The sequence below is a fragment of the Tachysurus fulvidraco genome, chromosome 1, assembly GCF_022655615.1.
Source record: "Tachysurus fulvidraco isolate hzauxx_2018 chromosome 1, HZAU_PFXX_2.0, whole genome shotgun sequence".
Taxonomy (NCBI): domain Eukaryota; kingdom Metazoa; phylum Chordata; class Actinopteri; order Siluriformes; family Bagridae; genus Tachysurus; species Tachysurus fulvidraco.
In genome coordinates this window covers 16,267,181-16,287,826 of record NC_062518.1, presented here as the reverse complement: position 1 = coordinate 16,287,826, position 20,646 = coordinate 16,267,181, and the positions used below count along the sequence as shown (strand labels likewise).

At 47.5% G+C, this 20,646-nt stretch overlaps 1 protein-coding gene and 1 long non-coding RNA gene across 5 annotated transcripts in view; both read right to left on the bottom strand.

Moving 5' to 3' along the window:
* Positions 1 to 1,293: 1,293 nt before the first annotated feature.
* bcor (BCL6 corepressor) overlaps positions 1,294 to 20,646 on the bottom strand; it is a 53,927-nt gene continuing 34,574 nt past the window's right edge. For 3 of the 4 annotated variants that reach the window (XM_027168696.2, XM_027168695.2, XM_027168697.2), the window contains 6 exons: positions 20,051 to 20,251; positions 13,242 to 13,408; positions 11,898 to 12,043; positions 9,715 to 9,792; positions 6,984 to 7,137; positions 1,294 to 2,452 (listed from right to left, as the gene is read on the bottom strand). In XM_027168696.2, coding sequence (XP_027024497.2) covers positions 2,170 to 2,452; positions 6,984 to 7,137; positions 9,715 to 9,792; positions 11,898 to 12,043; positions 13,242 to 13,408; positions 20,051 to 20,251 — 1,029 coding nt within the window. In that variant the 3' untranslated portion in view covers positions 1,294 to 2,169. The remainder of the gene's footprint in view (positions 2,453 to 6,983; positions 7,138 to 9,714; positions 9,793 to 11,897; positions 12,044 to 13,241; positions 13,409 to 20,050; positions 20,252 to 20,646) is intronic. The other variant, XM_047800574.1, reaches the window with a different exon arrangement.
* Positions 13,409 to 19,939, bottom strand: LOC125138625. The gene is made up of 2 exons (XR_007137879.1): positions 19,338 to 19,939; positions 13,409 to 19,237 (listed from the first exon to the last, which is right to left on the bottom strand). It is a non-coding gene; the product is annotated as an uncharacterized LOC125138625 (long non-coding RNA).

Sequence of the window (20,646 nt, the reverse complement as noted above, 5' to 3'; positions counted from 1 at the left end):
CTTAAAGCACTAATCATTACGCGGCATTTGTTCAGACATTTTTTTTCAGCATGTATATTTTATAGTATAATGATCTAGAGCCGTGGATCTCAAAGTGGGCTCTGATTCTTCTAGGTGTTTCATCACAGTGGTGAAAATCACGACCAGGTTTGTGACTATAACATCTGGGTGGAAATGTCGGAAATACAAACAAACAAACAAACAAACAAATAAATACGCAAAATAGTAATAGTAAAATTATTATTGTATTGTATTAACCATAATTAATATGCCTATGATTAATTAAAAATGCCTGTGTTTGTTTATTTATTTCTAATTCTCTTTGAAATTTTAACTCCTGTTCTAGACAATAACAGGAATACAAAACCAAGTGTCTTTTAATTACAGGATAATAATAATATTAATAATAATAATAATAATAATGATATGAATAATATAATTAATACTACTACTACTAATGATACTAATAAAAATAATATTACTACTAATAATAAGCCATATTGTGTCATTCACGGTCTTATATTTAAAAAACGTGTTTGTAATGATTTGTATAGAATCTAATGTTATTTGCATTATTCTGACTTGTTCCCTTTGTTCTTTCCGCCCTGTGACACTTTAGAGACAGCAGTCCAGCTCCATAGACACAAAGGGAACGAATATTAATCTTATAAACAACTCGATCTACATCTGCATGCTTTTTATTCTCAGTGCATTTCCGAGCTCAGTGTGTTTTACCCCCCGTGTCCCCTTCGCCAGTGCAGAACCACATCGGTGCAACGATCGTGCGCGCGCCCGCTGCGTGTTCGCGCGAGCCAATGGTTGTGTGCGCGCGTGTGTGTGTGTATATATATGTATATATATATGTGTGTGTGTGTGTGTGCGCGCGCGTGTGGATAGGTTAGATTGCGTAACGCTCGTTTTTAGCTACATGTGGTTAAAGCCCCGTGTGTGTGGTCTGTTATTGTTATCAGTTTCGAACAGCTGCATGATGGTTTTTCCTTCATCACAACGATTCAACCAAACTGCGTCCTCATGGTCATGTCCCCCTATTCCACAGCTCCGGGTCTCTCATTTCCGTCCATTCTCCAGTCATTTCCGGTTCTATCCTGCAAAACAGGAAATGGAGCTCAGGTGTTCCGGTACAGATCAGAGCGATGGCGGGGGGATAAAGACTGGCTGCTCGGTCAGAGCCCAAGTCTGTTCACTCCTCTGTTTCTGCTTTAAAGTGTGTCTCAAAGCTTTACATTAGTCCCTGACTCAAAACTACAGCCAAAACGAGTCAGTAAGACCATACAAGATGGAGGGGATCATTTATTGCCATTTATCTAAAGGATTTTTTTTTGTAAAATATAAATACAAACGATAGCGCATGTAAATTACAAAGTTCTCAACACGTCTCCAAAAAAAGTCACACGAGTCGGAAAACAAGTTACTGAAACCTTTGCCTCATTATGTACAACTTCGACTGTGTCCTGTTTCCTAACAAAGCTTCAATATTAGTATCTTACACTTATTACTTAATATTTACCCCAAAACAGCCAACTTTTAAAATATCTTACATTTTTTTTGTAATCATAAATAAGAAAAACAAAAAAACAAACAAAAAACCACACCAACAAGCCTACAAAACTGTGTCTGATAGTTAGGACAAAAACAAACAAAAACAAACAAACAAATAAAATGCTCCCAACTCAAACTGTGTGAAATTGTCGTGGCAGGACAAACAAACTCGAGTCAGGAAGTGCACTAGTTTAAGTCACAAACTACCACACACACACAGTTGTACGCTAGTCTCTCGCAGATTTGCCGTTAGAACTCAACAGGGGGAAAAAAAACAACAACTTTGTATATATATATATATATATATATATATATATATATTTATATTTAGATCTATATATATATATATAAAAAATCACAAATAAAATACAGCGATCGTATATTTATATATGTATATTTTTATAAAACATCTCAAACAAAAGTTCGTTTCTTGTCCGTTTCTTCGCGGAGCAGGGAGAGTGATCCACGTCCGAGATTCGTCCTCTTGCGCTATGTACACTCTGTACAGGTTTGGAGCTCCGAAGGCCTCCACTGGCGGAAATGTTAAGTCTCCAAAATGTCTGTGGTCATGACACTCTTGGTTAAAGTCTGTGTTAGTGTGTTGTAGTGTCACGAGCGTGGCTCCCAGCGGTTGTCCAGGTACTCGAGCGACGAGCCGAGCAGCGCGGCGAGCTCGGCGCTGATCTCCACCAGGTCCAGCAGCTCCTTGCTGTCGGGCAGGAAGCCGTCGAGTTCCTCAGGACACGAGAAGAGCGGGCTGAGTGACACCTGCTTGTAGAACTCGGCTTCAGCGATTGTCACCACCTCGATGTGCGAGAACATGGAACGGAAGGTGCGTGCTGACATCTTCAGCCGCTTCAGCACGTCAGAGAGCAGCAGCCAGTTTCGGGGCCTGAGGGGGGTAAAAAAAAATTGAGGCTTTAGGAATGAGGTGGAGTGCACGAGCAGGTGACGTCCGTTACGTCAGATTCTTTCTGTATGGAAACTCCCGATACTTAAGAACTTCAGAAGATCTAAAGGTGACTACATAATGAAATATTGTAAAGGTTATGCTTTAATACCGTAAATATAACAGAGTTGACCGCCAAAAATAGTACGCTAAATTTTTCGCCTAACAACGAACAACATGCTAAAGTAGACACTCGCTTAGAATGCTGGAAGCCTGAAGCTGTAAGTATAGTCACGAATTAGCCGCCATTCGAATTGTCACTCTTAAGGATGGATGGGTGAGATGGGTGGATGGATGGGTGAGATGGATGGATGGGTGAGATGGGTGGATGGATAGATGGATGGGTGAGATGGGTGGATGGATGGATGGATGGGTGAGATGGGTGGATGGATGGATGGATGGATGGGTGAGATGGGTGGATGGATGGGTGAGATGGAGAGATGGATGGATGGGTGAGATGGATGGGTGAGATGGATGGGTGAGATGGATGGATGGATGGGTGAGATGGATGGATGGGTGAGATGGACGGATGGATGGGTGGATGGGTGAGATGGAGAGATGGATGGATGGATGGGTGAGATGGGTGGATGGGTGAGATGGAGAGATGGATGGAGGGGTGAGATGGGTGGATGGGTGAGATGGACGGATGGATGGGTGAGATGGGTGGATGGGTGAGATGGAGAGATGGATGGATGGGTGAGATGGAGAGATGGATGGATGGGTGAGATGGATGGATGGATGGATGGGTGAGATGGATGGAGGGATGGGTGAGATGGGTGGATGGGTGAGATGGAGAGATGGATGGATGGATGGGTGAGATGGACGGATGGATGGGTGAGATGGGTGGATGGGTGAGATGGATGGACGGAGGGGTGAGATGGGTGGATGGGTGAGATGGAGAGATGGATGGATGGAGGGGTGAGATGGACGGATGGATGGGTGAGATGGGTGGATGGGTGAGATGGAGAGATGGGTGAGATGGATGGGTGAGATGGGTGGATGGGTGAGATGGAGAGATGGAGGGGTGAGATGGGTGGATGGGTGAGATGGAGAGATGGATGGATGGATGGATGGGTGAGATGGATGGATGGGTGAGATGGGTGGATGGGTGAGATGGAGAGATGGATGGATGGATGGGTGAGATGGGTGGATGGGTGAGATGGAGAGATGGATGGATGGATGGGTGAGATGGGTGGATGGGTGAGATGGATGGATGGAGGGGTGAGATGGACGGATGGATGGGTGAGATGGGTGGATGGGTGAGATGGAGAGATGGATGGATGGGTGAGATGGATGGGTGAGATGGATGGATGGATGGATGGATGGGTGAGATGGACGGAGGGATGGGTGAGATGGGTGGATGGGTGAGATGGAGAGATGGATGGATGGAGGGGTGAGATGGGTGGATGGATGAGTCAGCTAGCTAAACTACACTAAGCCGATGTTTTCCTGTATCCCTTGTCTCGAGGTCATTTGAGCGTGTGTGAGACGTTTGGAGTTCCATCTAACTGGAAGCTGCTGCTGTTATTCCGGTCCCTTTTAAGATTTTGTGGAAAATTCCATAAGGAGTATGAGTGTTGTTGTATAAACTCAGTGCTGTAATGCGTCTGTTTGGTAAAAGCAAAACAAAAAACGATCAACTCGTTGAAGGAAAGCGCTAGAATAAACTCTGGGTGCAGACAGGAGGCCTGCGTTCGATCGAAAGCCGCGATGCTGCAGAGACGTTCTGCTCAAAAGCTGCTCTGGCTGGAGGAAACCTGGTGGGCGGATTCTGTGTGTGTTTTTTTCATTCCTTCCATTGCCAGAGTGTGTTTTCGCTTCCGACGTCAAAACCAAGTTTATGCAGATGTTCTCTGTCTCTCTCTCTCACACACACACAATTACGAAAGCAGCCTCAAATGCACAAAAGATGCTCGGCCGCTCACTTGCCCCGAAATACAATAGGTTACAGACGCACAAAAAGACGAGACAAAGCCTGTCTGATGTGAACGCGTGCGCGCGCGCACACACACACACACACAGGGGAGAGCGGTAACAGGCAGTGCTCGGTCGATGGCACTTGAGGCGGTGTGTGGGTCTCGCCGAGCGCCGGCAGGATGAATAGTGAGTGATAGAAAAAGGGAGAGGGATAGAGAGAGAGAGGGAACGAGGGAGGGAGGAAATGCGAGGAGAGTGTGTGTGTGTGTGTGTGTGTGTGTGTGTGTGGGGCAGAGCGGAGAGGCCCCGGAGGCACAAGAGAGCCATTAATACTGCATCAGCCGGCAGCGCACAGCGCGAGCGAGAGAAGGATGGAGATAGAACGGAGACGGGGGAGGGGAAGCGAAAATTACACAGAACGACGAGCGCAGCAGCTGAGAGTGTGTGTGTGTGTGTGTGTGTGTGTGTCAGTAAAGCTGGGACGGAGACGGAGTGGGAGGTAATTAGCCGTGTCTGTTTAGCGGCACGTCGCTAGGATTCGAGCGTGCGGAGCCTCAGCTTTGTCTACCCGTCTCTCTCTGCCTGTCTGTCTCTCAGCCCTGTCTAATTGTCTCTCTCTCTCTACCCATCTCTCTGCCTGTCTGTCTCTCAGCTGTCTAATTGTCTCTCTCTACCCATCTCTCTGCCTGTCTGTCTCTCAGCCCTGTCTAATTGTCTCTCTCTACCCGTCTCTCTCTGCCTGTCTGTCTCTCAGCCCTGTCTAATTGTCTCTCTCTCTCTACCCATCTCTCTCTGCCCGTCTGTCTCTCAGCTGTCTAATTGTCTCTCTCTACCCATCTCTCTCTGCCTGTCTGTCTCTCAGCTGTCTAATTGTCTCTCTCTACCCATCTCTCTGCCTGTGTCTCTCAGCTGTCTAATTGTCTCTCTCTACCCATCTCTGCCTGTCTGTCTCTCAGCTGTCTAATTGTCTTTCTTTACCCATCTCTCTGCCTGTCTGTCTCTCAGCTCTGTCTTATTGTCTCTTTCTCTGCCTGTCTGTCTCTCAGTCCTGTCTAATTGTCTCTCTCTACCCGTCTCTCTCTGCCTGTCTGTCTCTCAGCCTGGTCTAATGGTCTCTCTCTCTCTACCCATCTCTCTCTGCCTGTCTGTCTCTCAGCTGTCTAATTGTCTCTCTCTACCCATCTCTCTGCCTGTCTGTCTCTCAGCTGTCTAATTGTCTCTCTCTACCCATCTCTCTCTGCCTGTCTGTCTCTCAGCTGTCTAATTGTCTCTCTCTACCCATCTCTCTCTGCCTGTCTGTCTCTCAGCTGTCTAATTGTCTCTCTCTACCCATCTCTCTGCCTGTCTGTCTCTCAGCTCTGTCTTATTGTCTCTTTCTCTGCCTGTCTGTCTCTCAGCCCTGTCTAATGGTCTCTCTCTCTACCCATCTCTCTGCCTGTCTGTCAGCTGTCTTATTGTCTCTCTCTGCCTGTCTGTCTGTCTCTCAGCTCTGTCTAATTGTCTCTCTCTGTCTCTCAGCTCCGTCAACCCATCTCTCTCTCTCTTTCTCTGCTTGTCTCTCAGGTCTTTTTTTTTTCTAGCTCTCTCCACGTGTCTCCCTCTCTCAGAGTCTCTCTCTCTCTCTCGGACAGTTCTTCCTGTCACCATCTCTTTCAGACACTTTCTGTACCTCTTAACTTCTTTCACTCTCCTGTTCCTGTCTGTCACTTTCAGTTCTGTTTCAGTTCACTCGTGTTCTCTCTCTCTCTCTCTCTCTCTGCCTGTCTTTTTTTAATCTCTTTTTAGATCTCTCTGTATCAGTTTTTTTTCCCCGTCTCCCCTGTGTCTCGTACAGAAAGCTAACTCCAGTCCACCAGAGGAACATATTTCCTTTCTCCCACGTTCTGTTCCGAGATGGTCGAGACTACATGTAGCAGGGGCGTTGCCATGTTCTGGAAATGTCACCAGTCTGTGATGATGTTTATTGAACGAATCAATCAAAGTGTCTGTGCGGCTGGTCGGAGTCGAGCGATTGGTTCTGTCCGTATGCCAGGATCTCCATTACACGTCCTAATGACTGACTGATCAGTCAGGAACGTCTAGCTAACCGGAACTAGCCGCCAGAAGCGAGATGTGAGACATTTGCTAACGAGGACGTGTCGATAGCAGCTCATTGATCGAGACACGTTCTGTCGAGTTTCCGCTGCCGTTCTCTCGTTGCTTATATGACTTCATCGGATTTAGCAAACTGATCAGCGTCGATCCTTAGCTAGCTTACACTTAGCAACCATAATTCCCAGTTGCCTAGCAACGTTCGACCTCCTCACGGTTTTGTTGTCCCCACCACCATAGAACCTTTTATGCCATCAGAATGAAAACCCAAATCTAAAATTGTTTGCCACAGTCATTACCTAGCTTCATCTTGGCCGGCCGTAGTTTCGGTTTCCTAGCAACCGTTTAGCGGCAACTATTTTAACAGAGGCTTTTTGTCTGTTTACTTTCCATAAGCTTATGGGTGGTTTTTCTGAAGTTCTGAAGCATGGAGCAAAAGTTTTGGCACACACACACTCACACTCACCCTTGTGAGAGGGACACCTGGATGTTGTAGCAGGGGAGCAGCGGTCGGTCAGAGAACTCAAACTCAAACACGTCCCTCTGCTCTTCCTCGTTGTCATCCTCCGGACCAGGAGGGTCAGCCAGGACGTCGAACGCCGTCGAGTCTTCGACAGGCTCTGCGAGACAGAGAGATACAGAGGATAAAAGTAACGTTCACAGATTAACACTGATCATAACAGCAACATACGGATGAATAATTCATGCATATGCAAATCCCAAATAGAGTCACTGCTACATATTCATATGTTTGAGCCGGTGTGCTTTCAGATCCAGTGAAGGAAGTGAGAAAGGCATGGCCTCGGTCACTGTATCGTTTTATATGAGGTAAAAAAGACACAGCGGTCTTTGCCCTAATCGTTCTTAGAAAGAGGCGTGGCCTCTGTGTCTGTCGGCCTCAGTACAGGCAGTGAGGGGCGTGGCATATGCAAACGACGGTGACTTGAGCTGTAGCCTCTGTAGCCACTGATCCCACTACAGGTGGTCATGGAGGCGTGGCCTGTATGCTAATACGTCCAGCCGAGAGGGTGTGGCCTGTGCGTGGTTGAGTCAGTAATTAAACCTGATCATGTTCAAACAGCTTGCAGTTTTATTGTGGTGGTGAACTCGCTGCTATAAATGTAGCTTTATTGCATTTTATTGAATTGTCACCTGATATTCACGCATTTTCAAATCCTCCTCACACACACAGTAAAAGACCTTGGTCTTGAATAGCTGCACCCATGTGACATGAATAAAGCTCTGTGTGTGTGTGTGTGTGTGTGCGTGCGCACGATAGGACAGCGGTACAAAGCCTCATTTGTTTAGAGGGCTCGCACTGTTATCAGCTGCTCCCTCCCCCACACAGCTCTCCGTTCGCCCTCCCTCCCGCCCTCCCTTCCTCCCTCCCTTCCTCTCGCAAACTTTATTACCGCTCCCTCCATCTCAAGCCTCTCCAAAACCGAGCGGAGACTGAAGCAAGCTTCCTGTCGACTTGCTCCATCTTGGGTCATCCTTGATTAAAAATAAGGACACTTCAGAAGCGGTTTGTCTCCTTGTGTGTACACTGTGTTTTTTTTCTAGCGGCTACCGATGCTGTATCGATCTCTCGGCCGTCCCGGCTCGTACCATTCCGCAGTCACATGGTTAACTGCACAGATCAGCCTCCCTGGGGTTGGCTTATTTACCCACTAGGCTAGCGTTACCTTCTCCATGTGCGGCACAAACGAGCCTCAGCCTTGTGACTGGTCAGGCGCGAAGCTCCACCCACACCCAGAGTTAGCTCCACCCACTTTACACCGAGTGCATGTTTACTTTAGCGGAAAAAAACAAACAAACAAAACGCTAGTTCTCTGAGCCGGACCTTTACTTCCATTTTTTTTTGTGTTACTTCGCTCACTTTGTGGTAGTGTGTTTTTTATCCGTCCCAAACAACTTGCGACATCACGGTTCACTAAGAAAATTTCGCAACGCTGCTACTATGACGAGTCGCCCACACGTGTGCCTCGCCTCACGTGACTGACCCACCAGGAAGTCACACCTCCTGCTGACTATGGAAAATATCGCCAGCGCTCGCCCGATGGGCTGCTTGCACTCTCGCTCTGCCTCTCTTGCTCTGCCTCTCTCTCTCTGCCTCTCTCTCTCTCTTTCACACGCAGGTGTTGTTGTCGTGAGAGCTTCCTGAACATTCCGCTCCACTGCTCTCTCCCAGAGGACGCCCCCTACCCCCCACTTCCTCTCTCCCTCCCTTCCTCTGTCCTTCACTCGCTCCCTGTCTTCCGCTCCTTCTCTCTCTCTCTCTCTCTCTCCTTTTTTCCGGAGTCCTTCTCACGTCGCTTGCACTACCCCGGCTCCTATTAACGCTGCCTTCCATTAAGCTGCACTGAACGATGAGTGCATGCGTGTGTGTGTGTGTGTGTGTGTGTGTGTGTGTAGGCTCTTCACTCTTTCCAGTGTGCGTTGGCCTGGGCGCAAAGCCTCAAAGCGAACGAGGGGAAAATCAGACACCCCCCTTTTTTCTCTTTCACTCGCTCTCCATTTTATAGTCGGGGTTTTTCCGAGGCGGCGCTTTAGCAGAGTGAGGCTCCCAAAAATAGCCGTCTGTCTGTCTGCCCTTTTTTTTTCTTGCCGTCTCTGTCTGTCCGTCCGTCCTTCTCTCTCTCTCTTTCTCTCTCTCCAGTTATTACTGATCCTTAGAATCTGTCTCATTTTCTCAGATATACCAGGAATTCCCTAAAGTGCTTGGGAATGTTGTGTGTGTGTTCGCACACGCGTGTGTGTGTGTGTGAGAGAGAGAGACCAGCTGAAGAGCCGACAACCTCAAACACACACGTCAATTACACACAGCCTGAGAAGTATTCTTTATTTATATGTATATATATATACACACATACACACACACACCTTGTGTGCATGTTAGGGGTAAATTCTGTTTTATTTTAGAGACAGAGAGAGAGAGAGAGAGAGAGAGAGAGAGAGAGAGAGAGAGAGAGAGAGAGAGAGAGAGAGACGGAGCGCGTGAGATGATGAAAGCAGACACACTTCTGTTTTCACTTCCTGTCTCTCGGACAGATGAGGAAGACTCAGACTTGCCCTTGGGCTGCGTCTGTCCCTCTCAGTGATTCTGCTCACGCTTGTGCGAGAGTGAGTGCGTGCGTGTGTGCGTGTGTGAGAGAGAGAGAAAGGGAGAAGGAGAGGATGAGGAAATCAGCACTCACCACACACAGCGCTGCCGTAAAACTCCCAGTACACACCGGGGTCGTCGTCCTCTCGGCCTTGCAGGTCTGCAAAGTAGTCTGGAGGGACGGAGACACAGATTAGAGACGATTAGAGACGACAGAAAGTAGACGCCACTCGCTACGACTTTTCCCGCCAGCGGCGACATTAAAACCTCCCGCGCTGACCCTCTCTTCATGTCCTACAAGACCAGACTTCACAATCAGAGACATTACAGTTACCGCCTGAAGAACAGCACGCAAATCGTTAACGTCTGAAATAACCGACGTAGCCTCATGACTGGGGAGGAACGGGTGGATGACACACCTGTTTTTTTTTTTTATGGCTGTTCCTACGGTAACCGTCGTGTGTGTGTGTGTGTCGGAGCGGAGAGTGGGCCGAATACCAAAGCGTTTTTATTCCTTAGAGACATGCTCTACCTCTACGTGTCGGCGTTATTTCTGACGCAGCGCTAACTCTAGCTAGCTGAGGAAATTCGGCATCGATCCGGAACGTTCTCGCAGTCTGTGTGCATCACTTTAAGTACGGATCACTGTCGCAAAAAAACAACAACAAAAAAAAAAAAAACAATGTGGGGTTTTGAGGAGTGGAGAACTTATAACCTCCTGTTCACTAGTTATTTATTTATTACAGTTATTTATTTATTACGGGAGGGGGTATTAACTGGCAGAAGGGGTGGAGGGGGGTGTTCTAAATGCTAGTAGGAAAGAGTGGAAGAAGTGATTAGACAGAGAGAGAGAGAGAGACAAATAAAGAGAGAAAAAGAGAGACAGTGAGATAGAGAGAAAGAGTGAGAGATAGAGAGAGAAAAAGAGAGACAGAGAGAGCGTGAGAAAGAGAAACAGATAGAGAGAGTGAGAGAGAAACAGAGAGAGACAGTGAGAGACAGAGAGAGAGCGAGACAGTGAGTAAGAGAGAGAGTAAGAGAGCTCTGATTGCTTCGCCTCAAAGGGCTCAGTGCAGCTCCGCGTGACTAAGAAGGCAAGAACGCACTCGCACTCACACACACACACACACTCACACACTCACAGAGCAAGGTTGAATGCATCCTCAGTGGAGAGCTCGTCTCCCACTGAGAGCCCTTCACCTTACACACACACACACACCTTAATGTGTGCTCCAGCTCTATACTAGCCATCTCACAAGTAGTGTTCAGCCACACACGCGCACACGCGCACACACACACACACACGCACGCACACACACACACTAAACAGCTAGCTGTGTGTGTAACATGTTGTCTAGGCAAATTAGCTCATGCAAACTAACAGCCTGTAAAACAGTTGCACTGGTTTTAACCATTGAGTTCCAGTTGAACCGTACACCAGTGCGTGTGTGTGTGTGTGTGTCACAACAGAAGTGCAACAGAAGCCAATGACACAACAGCGTCTAACAACACTACACACTTCACATTGTATACTAACGTCAAGACAACTGTGTGTGTGTGTGTGGGGGGGTGGGTTAGAAGTCAGCTCCCTTCAGGTTAAAAAACCCCAAACCCATTTGAGATTCACACACACACACACACATAAAAGCTTGTAGAATTGACACCATGTTCCTGTTCAGATAACGACAGGAGGCCAGATTACTGCTCAGCCAAAGCAGCGACCAAACACACGCACGCAGACACACACATACACGCGCGCACACACACACACACGCTCGCACACAAACACGCGCTCACACACATACACGTGTGCGTGCACACACATGCGCACACACAAACAAACACGCGCTCACACACACGCGCTTGCGCGCGCACACACACACACACACAGATGGTTTGCTAAAATGGCTCCTTTGGGGAAACACTCAGCTTTCCCAAATACCACCAGAGAGAAACACAAACACACACACACACAATAGACACAGCTGTTTGAAATAACACACCGAAGTACACATGGCTTTCCCAAATAATGCAATTGACAGCAAACACACACACACACACACACACACCTGAAATAATCCGTTTCCCTGAATAACGACACTGATCGTAAATATTTAAATATTTTATATTTATCATTAACATTTAAGTTAGATTACTGTTCTGAGAAGGTAGCGCTTGCTTAGTAACCATCTCGCAACAAGCCACACCCAGGAACAAGGGATTAAGAAAAGGGGGAGAGAGAGAGAGATGGGTGGGTGGGGGTGTTAAGGTACTGACCGGAGAGGAAAGTCTCCATGACGTCACTGTGAGTCATCTTGAGCAGGCCGCGGCCCGCATACGTAGCGAGGGTTGGGTCAGCGCCGTACGACAACAAGAGACGCACAACGTCCAGGTGATCGTTCTCCACTGCATCATGTAGAGGCCTGTAACACACACACACACACACACACACACACACACACACACACAGTTAAAACCAACATAAACTAATAGAAATAAAATTTGATTGTTTTTAATGATGGCGGTTTATTCAATTTTGGTTTATTTTAAAACCAAAAAAAAAATAAAAAATTGTGATAAATTAGAACGCAAATATTTTAAAGAAATTCTGACCGTCAGCAAACCTTTTTTTTTTTTTTTTGGAATCAAATGAATTCATTACAGAAAGCTGCCAATATTTCAAATAAAAGCAAAGAAATAAAAACACGAAATATTACAGAAATATTTTCCCCCCAAGATTTGTGGACGGCAAGAAGTCAGAATAAAGCCGCTGTGTTTCCAGATCATGATGTCACCATATTCGCGTTACAACGCGAGCCTAATTACGCTCATTAATTGTCGGTGTGCTTTATCGTACTTCTGTAAACAGCGGCGTGGCTAATTAGCGCGGCGTTTTTAGCACGAATGTGAAGTGTTAAAAGTTAAACGTGAAGCGATGTGAAGACTGACCCGTCTGTCCTGATCGATCTCGCGCTCTCTAATTATCCGACGCTCACACACACCCTGTTATTACTCACCGTGTAATTACACGCTCCGTGTGTGTGTGTGAGTGAGTGAGTGAGTGCACGTGGGTTGTGTAATTAACGCTGGAGTTACACTCTCAGACACACACACACAGAAAAGAAACTCTAAATTGCACGTGAACGTATAGACGAGTGTGTGTGCTATATTTAGTTTATAGGCTTATAGTCATAACGGTGTTAAAGCCGTCCTGGAAAATGTGTGTCACTCAACACGTAACGGAATGACAGAAGAAACGGAAACTCGGTTAGCGGCTACCGCTAGGTTCTAGGTGTTTTCTCGCTAATTCTCTGACACGTTTGACATAAACTGTCCACACAAACACGTGGCTAGCTGTTAACTAGCTTAAGCGTGGCTCCGTTTTTCCTGGTTGCCTAGCGACAGAATGCTCACAACGTTACCCCGAAGAGCGAACGTTTTCTTGCGGAGACGTCAGATAGCTTAAGCTTGGCGCCATATTTCCTAGTTGCCTAGCAACCGTTTTCTCTCCACTTTAATTGGAACAGCTAGTCAGTTGTGAGAGTTACTCTTCGTGTTGAAAGGCTGAATTCATGACTCACTGGAAGTCTGACTGAATAGGTGAGGTGTGTGTGTGTGTACCGGGTGCCGTCTTGTGCGCTGCAGTTGATGTCGGCTCCGTGCTCCAGCAGGTGCTGGACGATGTTGATCCAGCCGCGGGCGCATGCTTCGTGCAGGGCGCAGTAACCAGCGTTGTCACGGTGATTCACATCACACACTTTATTCTCCAAACAGTACAGCACCACCTCCTGCACAAAAAAGGGGTGGGGCCAAGAGAGAGTTTTAAACGGGGTCTACATGACTGTGCAGTCGAGGAGAAACGTACGGCGCTATTCGTTATTAGCTCGCGACCTTGATTATTAAACTTGGGGACAGAGGAGTAGGAAGCCGTAAGTAATGACATACAGCATGGAGTAAAAGTGGGCACACAGGACGCAGTAAGCCGGAGCTTTTAATACAAGTTATTTTCACTGGGGAGCGGTTTGCAGCAAGCTGAGCTGTCAGTCATGGTTCAGAGGGCGTGGCCTACTGGTGTGAGAAGACTTTTGGGATGATATGAATTTTACAGAACTTGCTGACTTGTTTTGGAAGACCGTATGTATACACACACACACACACACACACACAATTCTCCCAAGTGATACACCCTCCTCCCCACCCGCATACACTGTTTCCAGGATACGGCATGTTGTGTGCATGTGCTCCGAAACAAGACAAGCGTTCCAGCGCCGCTAATGAAGCCCGACTGCAAGCGCACACAGCTTACGCTACCGCTAATGCAAGCCTGGACACATGCGCGCGCACACACACACACGCACACACACACACACACACACACACACAATATAGCAGATTAAAAACACACACAAGCAATTAGCAACTCAGTGATGCCGGCGTGTTTTTCATTTCCTTTCTAATTTCTACCGAAAGGCAGATTTCTGCACCAGCATGGAAATTCACCATCTCTCTTTCTCTCCTCTTCTGTCTGTCTGACACACACACACACACACACACACACACACATTGCGTTGGCAGCCTGCGGAGCCCAGCGATGCATTATACAGACAATAAAGCTGCATTTAACACCCCAGAGAGAGAGAGAAAGAAAGAGGGAGAGAGAGATGGAGAGAAAAGGACGAAGAAGAGAAAAGTAGTGGTGGAATGCAGTAAAGGCATGAGACACCCCCCCCATCAACACACACACACACACACACACACACACACAATCCTCCTCCACTTTTAATCTCCCTCAATAAACACTGCTTCAGGCAAGGGACTGCAATCAACACATCACTCACTCTCGATCTCTCTCTCCCTCACACACACACACCCACACACACACACACACACTCACACACACCCCAGCAGCACAGCCAGACCGAACACATCCAAAATTTTAGCCGGGGACAAGAGAGAGAATGATTAAATAAATAGAGATAGATAGATAGATAGATAGATAGATAGATAGATAGATAGATAGATAGATAGATAAATAAATAAATATCTCTATATAAACAGACATAAAGAGAAATGAGGAAAACCCATACACACATTTTATATATATATATATAAAATAAGAGAAGGGGGGGCAAGAGATTGGCTGGCAGAATGAAGCGTACTCCTCTGACTAACGTTCTAAATTTACACACACACACACACAGACACACACACAGAAACAAAAACAACAGGCTCGGAGCGATGCAGACGGATGTCACAGCGGCTCAGGAAGCACGAGGGAAGTGGAGAGTCCAGAGAGTGAGAGAAAGCGAAAAGAGAGAGAGAGAAAGAGAGAGAGAGAAAAATAGAGAGAGAGTACTCTGGTACATTCTCACTACAAGTTGTTCTATAACAAATAAAAATGGCGGTTGTTGGTATACTGGCATGGTACAAGAGGAATAAAACACCGGACTGTTCCGGCTTTAGGAATAAACTCAGCGTGCGGATGATGACGGTCACTGTCACTCATCCTGAAGTTTTCTCTTATACTACAGCTTTTAGGTACAATTTTTTAAAGAAAGGCCATGACACGTGGCGAGGACAGGCTGTTAGGGTAAAGGAGCCTTGCTGCTGCCCGTCACCATCAAGAGCGTTTCACTTGTCTGTGTTACATATTTTGTGCCCGAACCACACCATTTAAAAAAAAAAAACGCTCGCTATTGCACGCGCTGCGCTGAAGTGCGTAGCCTATTTTTTTTTTTTTTTTCCTTTTTCAGACCGCACCGATTGTTTCCACTCGAGCTCAAACCCTGCGGAGTGCATCCGGAATAAATCAGACATGAGCCCAGACCGCTAGTTCTCTCTCCCTCTCTCTCTCCCTCTCTCTCTCCCACCACACACAGACGGATTGCCTGGAGGAGAATCATGCTGCGAGCGATTTGTTTTGGAAGCGGCTGAATGAGAGAGACAGAGACAGAGAGAGAGACACACACAGAGAGAGACACACAAAGAGAAAGAGAGAGCGAGAGAGAGAGAGACACAGAAAGACAGAGACAGAAAGACAGAGAGAGAGAGACAGAAAGACAGAGAGAGAGAGAGAGAGATAGAGAGAGGAAATGAGAAAAAAATGGAGCGAGGGGAAAAAAGCTCGTGCGAAAGCGTTGGCTGGCTGCGTAATGTTTCCGTGTTTACTGCTGCTCTTAGGTGTGCGTGTGTGCGCGCACTGTTCAACCACACACACACACACACAGAGGGCCAAGCGGCGCGTTGAAAGGCTCGAGCGCGAAGCCTTGTCATATTTCAAAGCGGCGGCAGCGCCACACAGCCGCTTGTGGCTTTCACACACTCACACACACACACACGCACACACACAGGCTGGCAGGCCAGTCAGCTATCACGGCTTATCTCGAGCGCGCGCGCACGGACACGAACACAAACGCAAGCAAGCGCGCACACACACCGAGCGCGCGGCTTCCTGTCTTAAAGCCGAGGGGGCGCGAGGGAGGGGCAGGAAAAAGCGAAGGACTAGAAAAACAAGACGATGCCAACAGACTGAGAACACACACACACACACACACACACACACACACACACACAGAGTCAGCCAGACTGTCCTCGACCGTTAAGGCCAGCAAAAGGGCGGGTGCGCGAGCTCGAGAGAAAGATATTATAGCTGGTGGAGAGGGATGAATACTACACGTCACGAGATTATAGTGTGTGTGTGTGAGAGAGAGTGTCACTTTTGCCCCGAGCGATCTGCTCTCCCTTCTCTCGCGACTCTTTAAAGAGTAACGCACGCGGGGCTCGGCTCAGCTCAGAGCGAAGCGCTGTCACCGCGCGCATTATAAAGGCATTAGAGCGGAATTAGAGCTTGCGCGCCTTATGGGAAAGGAAGGGGGGGGGGGTTCGGAGATCATGCTCGAGCCAAGGCGTTGGAAAGATTGGCGGGAAAAGAAAGCCCAGTGGAGCTTTTAAGCCCTCGCGCCAACCGTGGAATTTATTCCAAAATAGGCTCTCGGTGTCTATAAGTACGCCGTGACGACGGTTTTATTTATAGTTGACGTAGCACGTGTGATTGTGTACGTGGTGAAGGAGTTCGAGGCCATTACCGTCCCACGCGCCCCCAATCCCCCACCCCAACCGGCGGTGTTAATTAGTGCTGCGCGCGGCACGGTGAGAGTGAGAGGCGCGCGGCGCGGGCAGCTAATGGCCTAAAAACCTCGCGCATTTAGCGCCTCCGGGCCGGTGATTAATTAAAGCGGAGATCAGGACGAGACCTTTAATGGCCGCGCGCCAGTCGGTGGGGAGAGAGAGAGAGAGAGAGAGAGAGAGAGAGATAAAGAGCTTGAGACAGGAGACCAAGTCAAATCAGTAACATTAGCGTATACATAAACTATTACAACAACGCAGTAACGCAATTCAACCAAATCACTTCCTCACTGCCGCAGTGAACGCAAACACGTCTACACGCGTATAGATTTTGACGTGAACGAATGCGTGAACATCTCCATCGTGTTCAGGACTCCGTAAATCAGACGTTTTTTCTCAACTCTTAGCTAGCAGCTTTACTAATATTTAGCTATTATCTAGCTAGCAAACAATCCAAGGTGAATGGAAACAGTGCAAGATATGTGGTATGGTTAAGGTGTTGGACTATTGACCGGAAGGTCATGAGTTCAAATCCCAGGTTCACCAAGCTGCCACTGCCAGGCCCCTGAGCAAGGCCCTCATTTGCTCGGTTGTATAATATAAAATAAAATAAAAATGTAAGTACCCTAGATAAGGGAGTGTGCTAAATGCCGGAAATGTGAACAAAAAATTCACTTCTTTATAAAAGGCTAATTTATAAATATTTTGTAAAATGATAATCAACGTTAAAAACGTGTAGCTAAAGGACTTGGTAGCAAAACCGGTTGCCATCTCACTATCTGTTTAAAAAAAAAAATTGGAAATGCTAATCGATCGATAAAAAAACATTCCGGTTGGCATCCGAGTTAAAGTGTGACTTATTAAGAGCAACATTATTGACATGTTCGGTGTAAGCTGCCGAGAGCAATCTGGATTTCTGCAAAGTAGCTAAACATGCTAATCAGAACACAAACATGTGGGCTGGAGCCAAGCCACATAGACGGAAGGGGACGTTCCGGTTGTTATTGACCAAACTGGACACACAGGCGGTTATGCTAGCTTGGATCTCGGGCAGGTAAAAGAAGAAAAGAACAGAAAAGAAAAAGAAGAAGGAGGTGGTATCAGTGTTCGGGGCGACTGAGCGTCATCACAGCGTTTCCTTCACTTCCCATTCACGGGTACGACGAGAGAATAAAGTAGACGGTGTGCAAACAGTGAGCGGACTGGGGGAGGGCAGGATGTCAGTCCTGTGTGTGTGTTATCAGAGTCCTGCATGATATGAAGGTAGACGGCTCCAGTAAACAAGCACGGTGACACAAAGTAAACACGCACATACGCAAACACACCTAAACCGTATGGTTACATCAGACAGGAAGGGAGAATGGCTACACCCCAATTGGAACACGAGAGAGAGAGAGAGACGGAGACAGACAGATGGAGAAACGGAAAAAACAGAACTATAAACAACCCCTCCTCTTTCCGTCACTTTCGCCCTACCGAGTCCTGCTTCAGGGAACATCGCTTTCTCTCAGCTTTGCCACGTGAGGAGGGAAATGAGGGACAGAGAGCGAGGACGAGGGAGCATGAAGAGCGAATGAAACGCCTCGAGAGAGCGAGAGAGAGAGAGAGGGAGAGCGATCATGCGCTCGCTGCAGTAATCGCTCATTTCCTGTGCTCTGTGCCAGTCCTTTCAGCCTCGCTGCCGGAACTAATCCAGCTCGCCATTAATCTGCCTAAATCAGGCACACAACGCCAAGCGCGCAATTACACACAGCCACGGAAACGCCGCTGCAACGCAACATCAACCGAACGCCTCGGTTGCACACAAATTTGTTTGCAGCACCACAAAAAAAAAAAAGACCTCGCGTAGCTATCAGCTAACTAAAAATCGTTGCCCGTCGGTTTTACCGTCAACACGGAATTCACAGAATCACGTAGATTCTAACGAGGTCAGACTTAACGCTAAACCACAATGCAATCAAAATCAAGCTAACTCGTTACCGTGGGGCAGAAAACAAGCAAATGCTACGGACACAGTTTACGATAAACCTTTACGTTTGGAGAGCCGTAAATTTCTTTTAGAAACCGGAAAATTGGCTAGCTACAAGTCAAACATTTTAAAACTATTGAAAGAAAGAAAAAAAACAACACATTCCTACTATACAGCTATTACGAAAAATAAATAAATAAATAAATTCCAATAATTGTGATCGTATGAAGAAAAAAAAACATCTTCAGTGACGGATAACATGTCGTAATATTTTGTTTCAGCCACAAATGCGATCGGATAAAGCGTAACAATAAAGTTGAACAATAAAGTGTAAACAATTGCTCTAGCTAGCTAGCTAGGTCGGTAGCCATCTTGAATTTGACAACACTAATATTAAATACTCAATATTTAAACAATCCAGATAAATGTACTAACTGCGGTGTTCGTTTCCCGTGTAGAAGCTGGATTATATTTCGGATGTAGTTTAAATGAAATGAAATTAAATTCCTTCTGCATTTTTGACCTGATAACGAAAAAAAAAAAAGAAGAAATGTTAAAAATTGCCATTTCATCGTGGTTGTTTTTTTTTCCCTTAACTTAAAGCTTGATTTCTAATTTGATACCTTTGGTTCTATCCAGACTAAATTCTTTTCTAAGACGTTCTAATCTATTTTCGAAACCGTTTCTCCGAGGTTGAGGTTCCGAGAAGAGAAAACGGTGGAGGGATGAGAGAGGAAGGAAAGAGTTAAAGATTTTCCGGCAAGAGCGCCAGGAGAGCGCAAATCGTTGAGAGAAAGCGAGCGAGACAGTGTGTGTATGTGTGTGCGTGCAAGTAAAAGCGTGTGTGTGTGTGTGTGTGTGTGTGTGTGCGTGTGTGTGTGTGAAGCGAAAAGAGAAAAGAGAGAGGGGGGAGAGGGGGGGAGCGTGCGAGGGAGAAACGAGACAGCGAGATATAAAAAGGAAAAAGGAGGGAGAGGCCGTGCGCACGCCAGCGGAGGAGGAGGAGGAAGGGAACGAGCACACGGGGTGCGTGTGTGTATGTGTGCGCGTGTGTGTGCGCTAAGCGATCGCTCCGTGCCTGTCAGGGGCTCTCACATGTCACACTCCGTCTCGCACGGAATTAATGAGATGCGAACAGGGAGGAGGGAGGTGAGAGGGAGGGGGGTGAGAGGGGGAGGGGGAGAACGAGAGAGAGAGAGAGAGAGAGAGAGAGAGAGAGAGAGAGAGAGAGAGAGAGAGAGAGAGAACGCGCAACCTATCGAAAGGGGGGGAAAGGGAGGGGGAGACTACGAGAGAGGAGAAAAACACACACTCGCGCGCACACAAAGCGGCTTACCTCATAGCCGAGGCGAGCAGCTCTCTGCAGCAGCGTCTCTCCTGCGTTTTTGTTCACGATGAGTCTGCGAGCCTCAGGGGGCATCGGAGCAGGCGCAGACGTCGCCGTGGCGACAGCAGCGGGCACCGTGGTGACAGCGGTGGGCACAGGGGGCGACGGCTTGGGCTCGTAATCTGACTTCTGAGAGCTGCGCTTCGCAACCTGCGGGCGAGAAGCACACGTCTCAGGGAGGAAGTTGGTTCACACAGATACACACACACACACACACACACACAAGCAGTTTAAAATAAACAGCACCCACGCACAAACAATTCAAGGCACAGAGAGGTCACATACCGTGTGTGTGTGTGTGTGTGTGTGTGTGTGTGTGTGTGTGTGTGTGTGTGGCTGACTGGAAACCACAGCTCGGCAGACGTTCCTCCGTCAGCGTGCGCTCTCTGCCAGGGAAAGCTAAACAGGAAACATGCGCGCACACACTCACGTTCGCTATCTATGGAGACCAGCAGGGCGGAAGAGAGGAGGGAGAATGGAAAATGTGCGTGTGCGTGTGTGTGTAGAAGCCAGCGGGCCAGTGAGATCATGCGAGCCGATCGAGG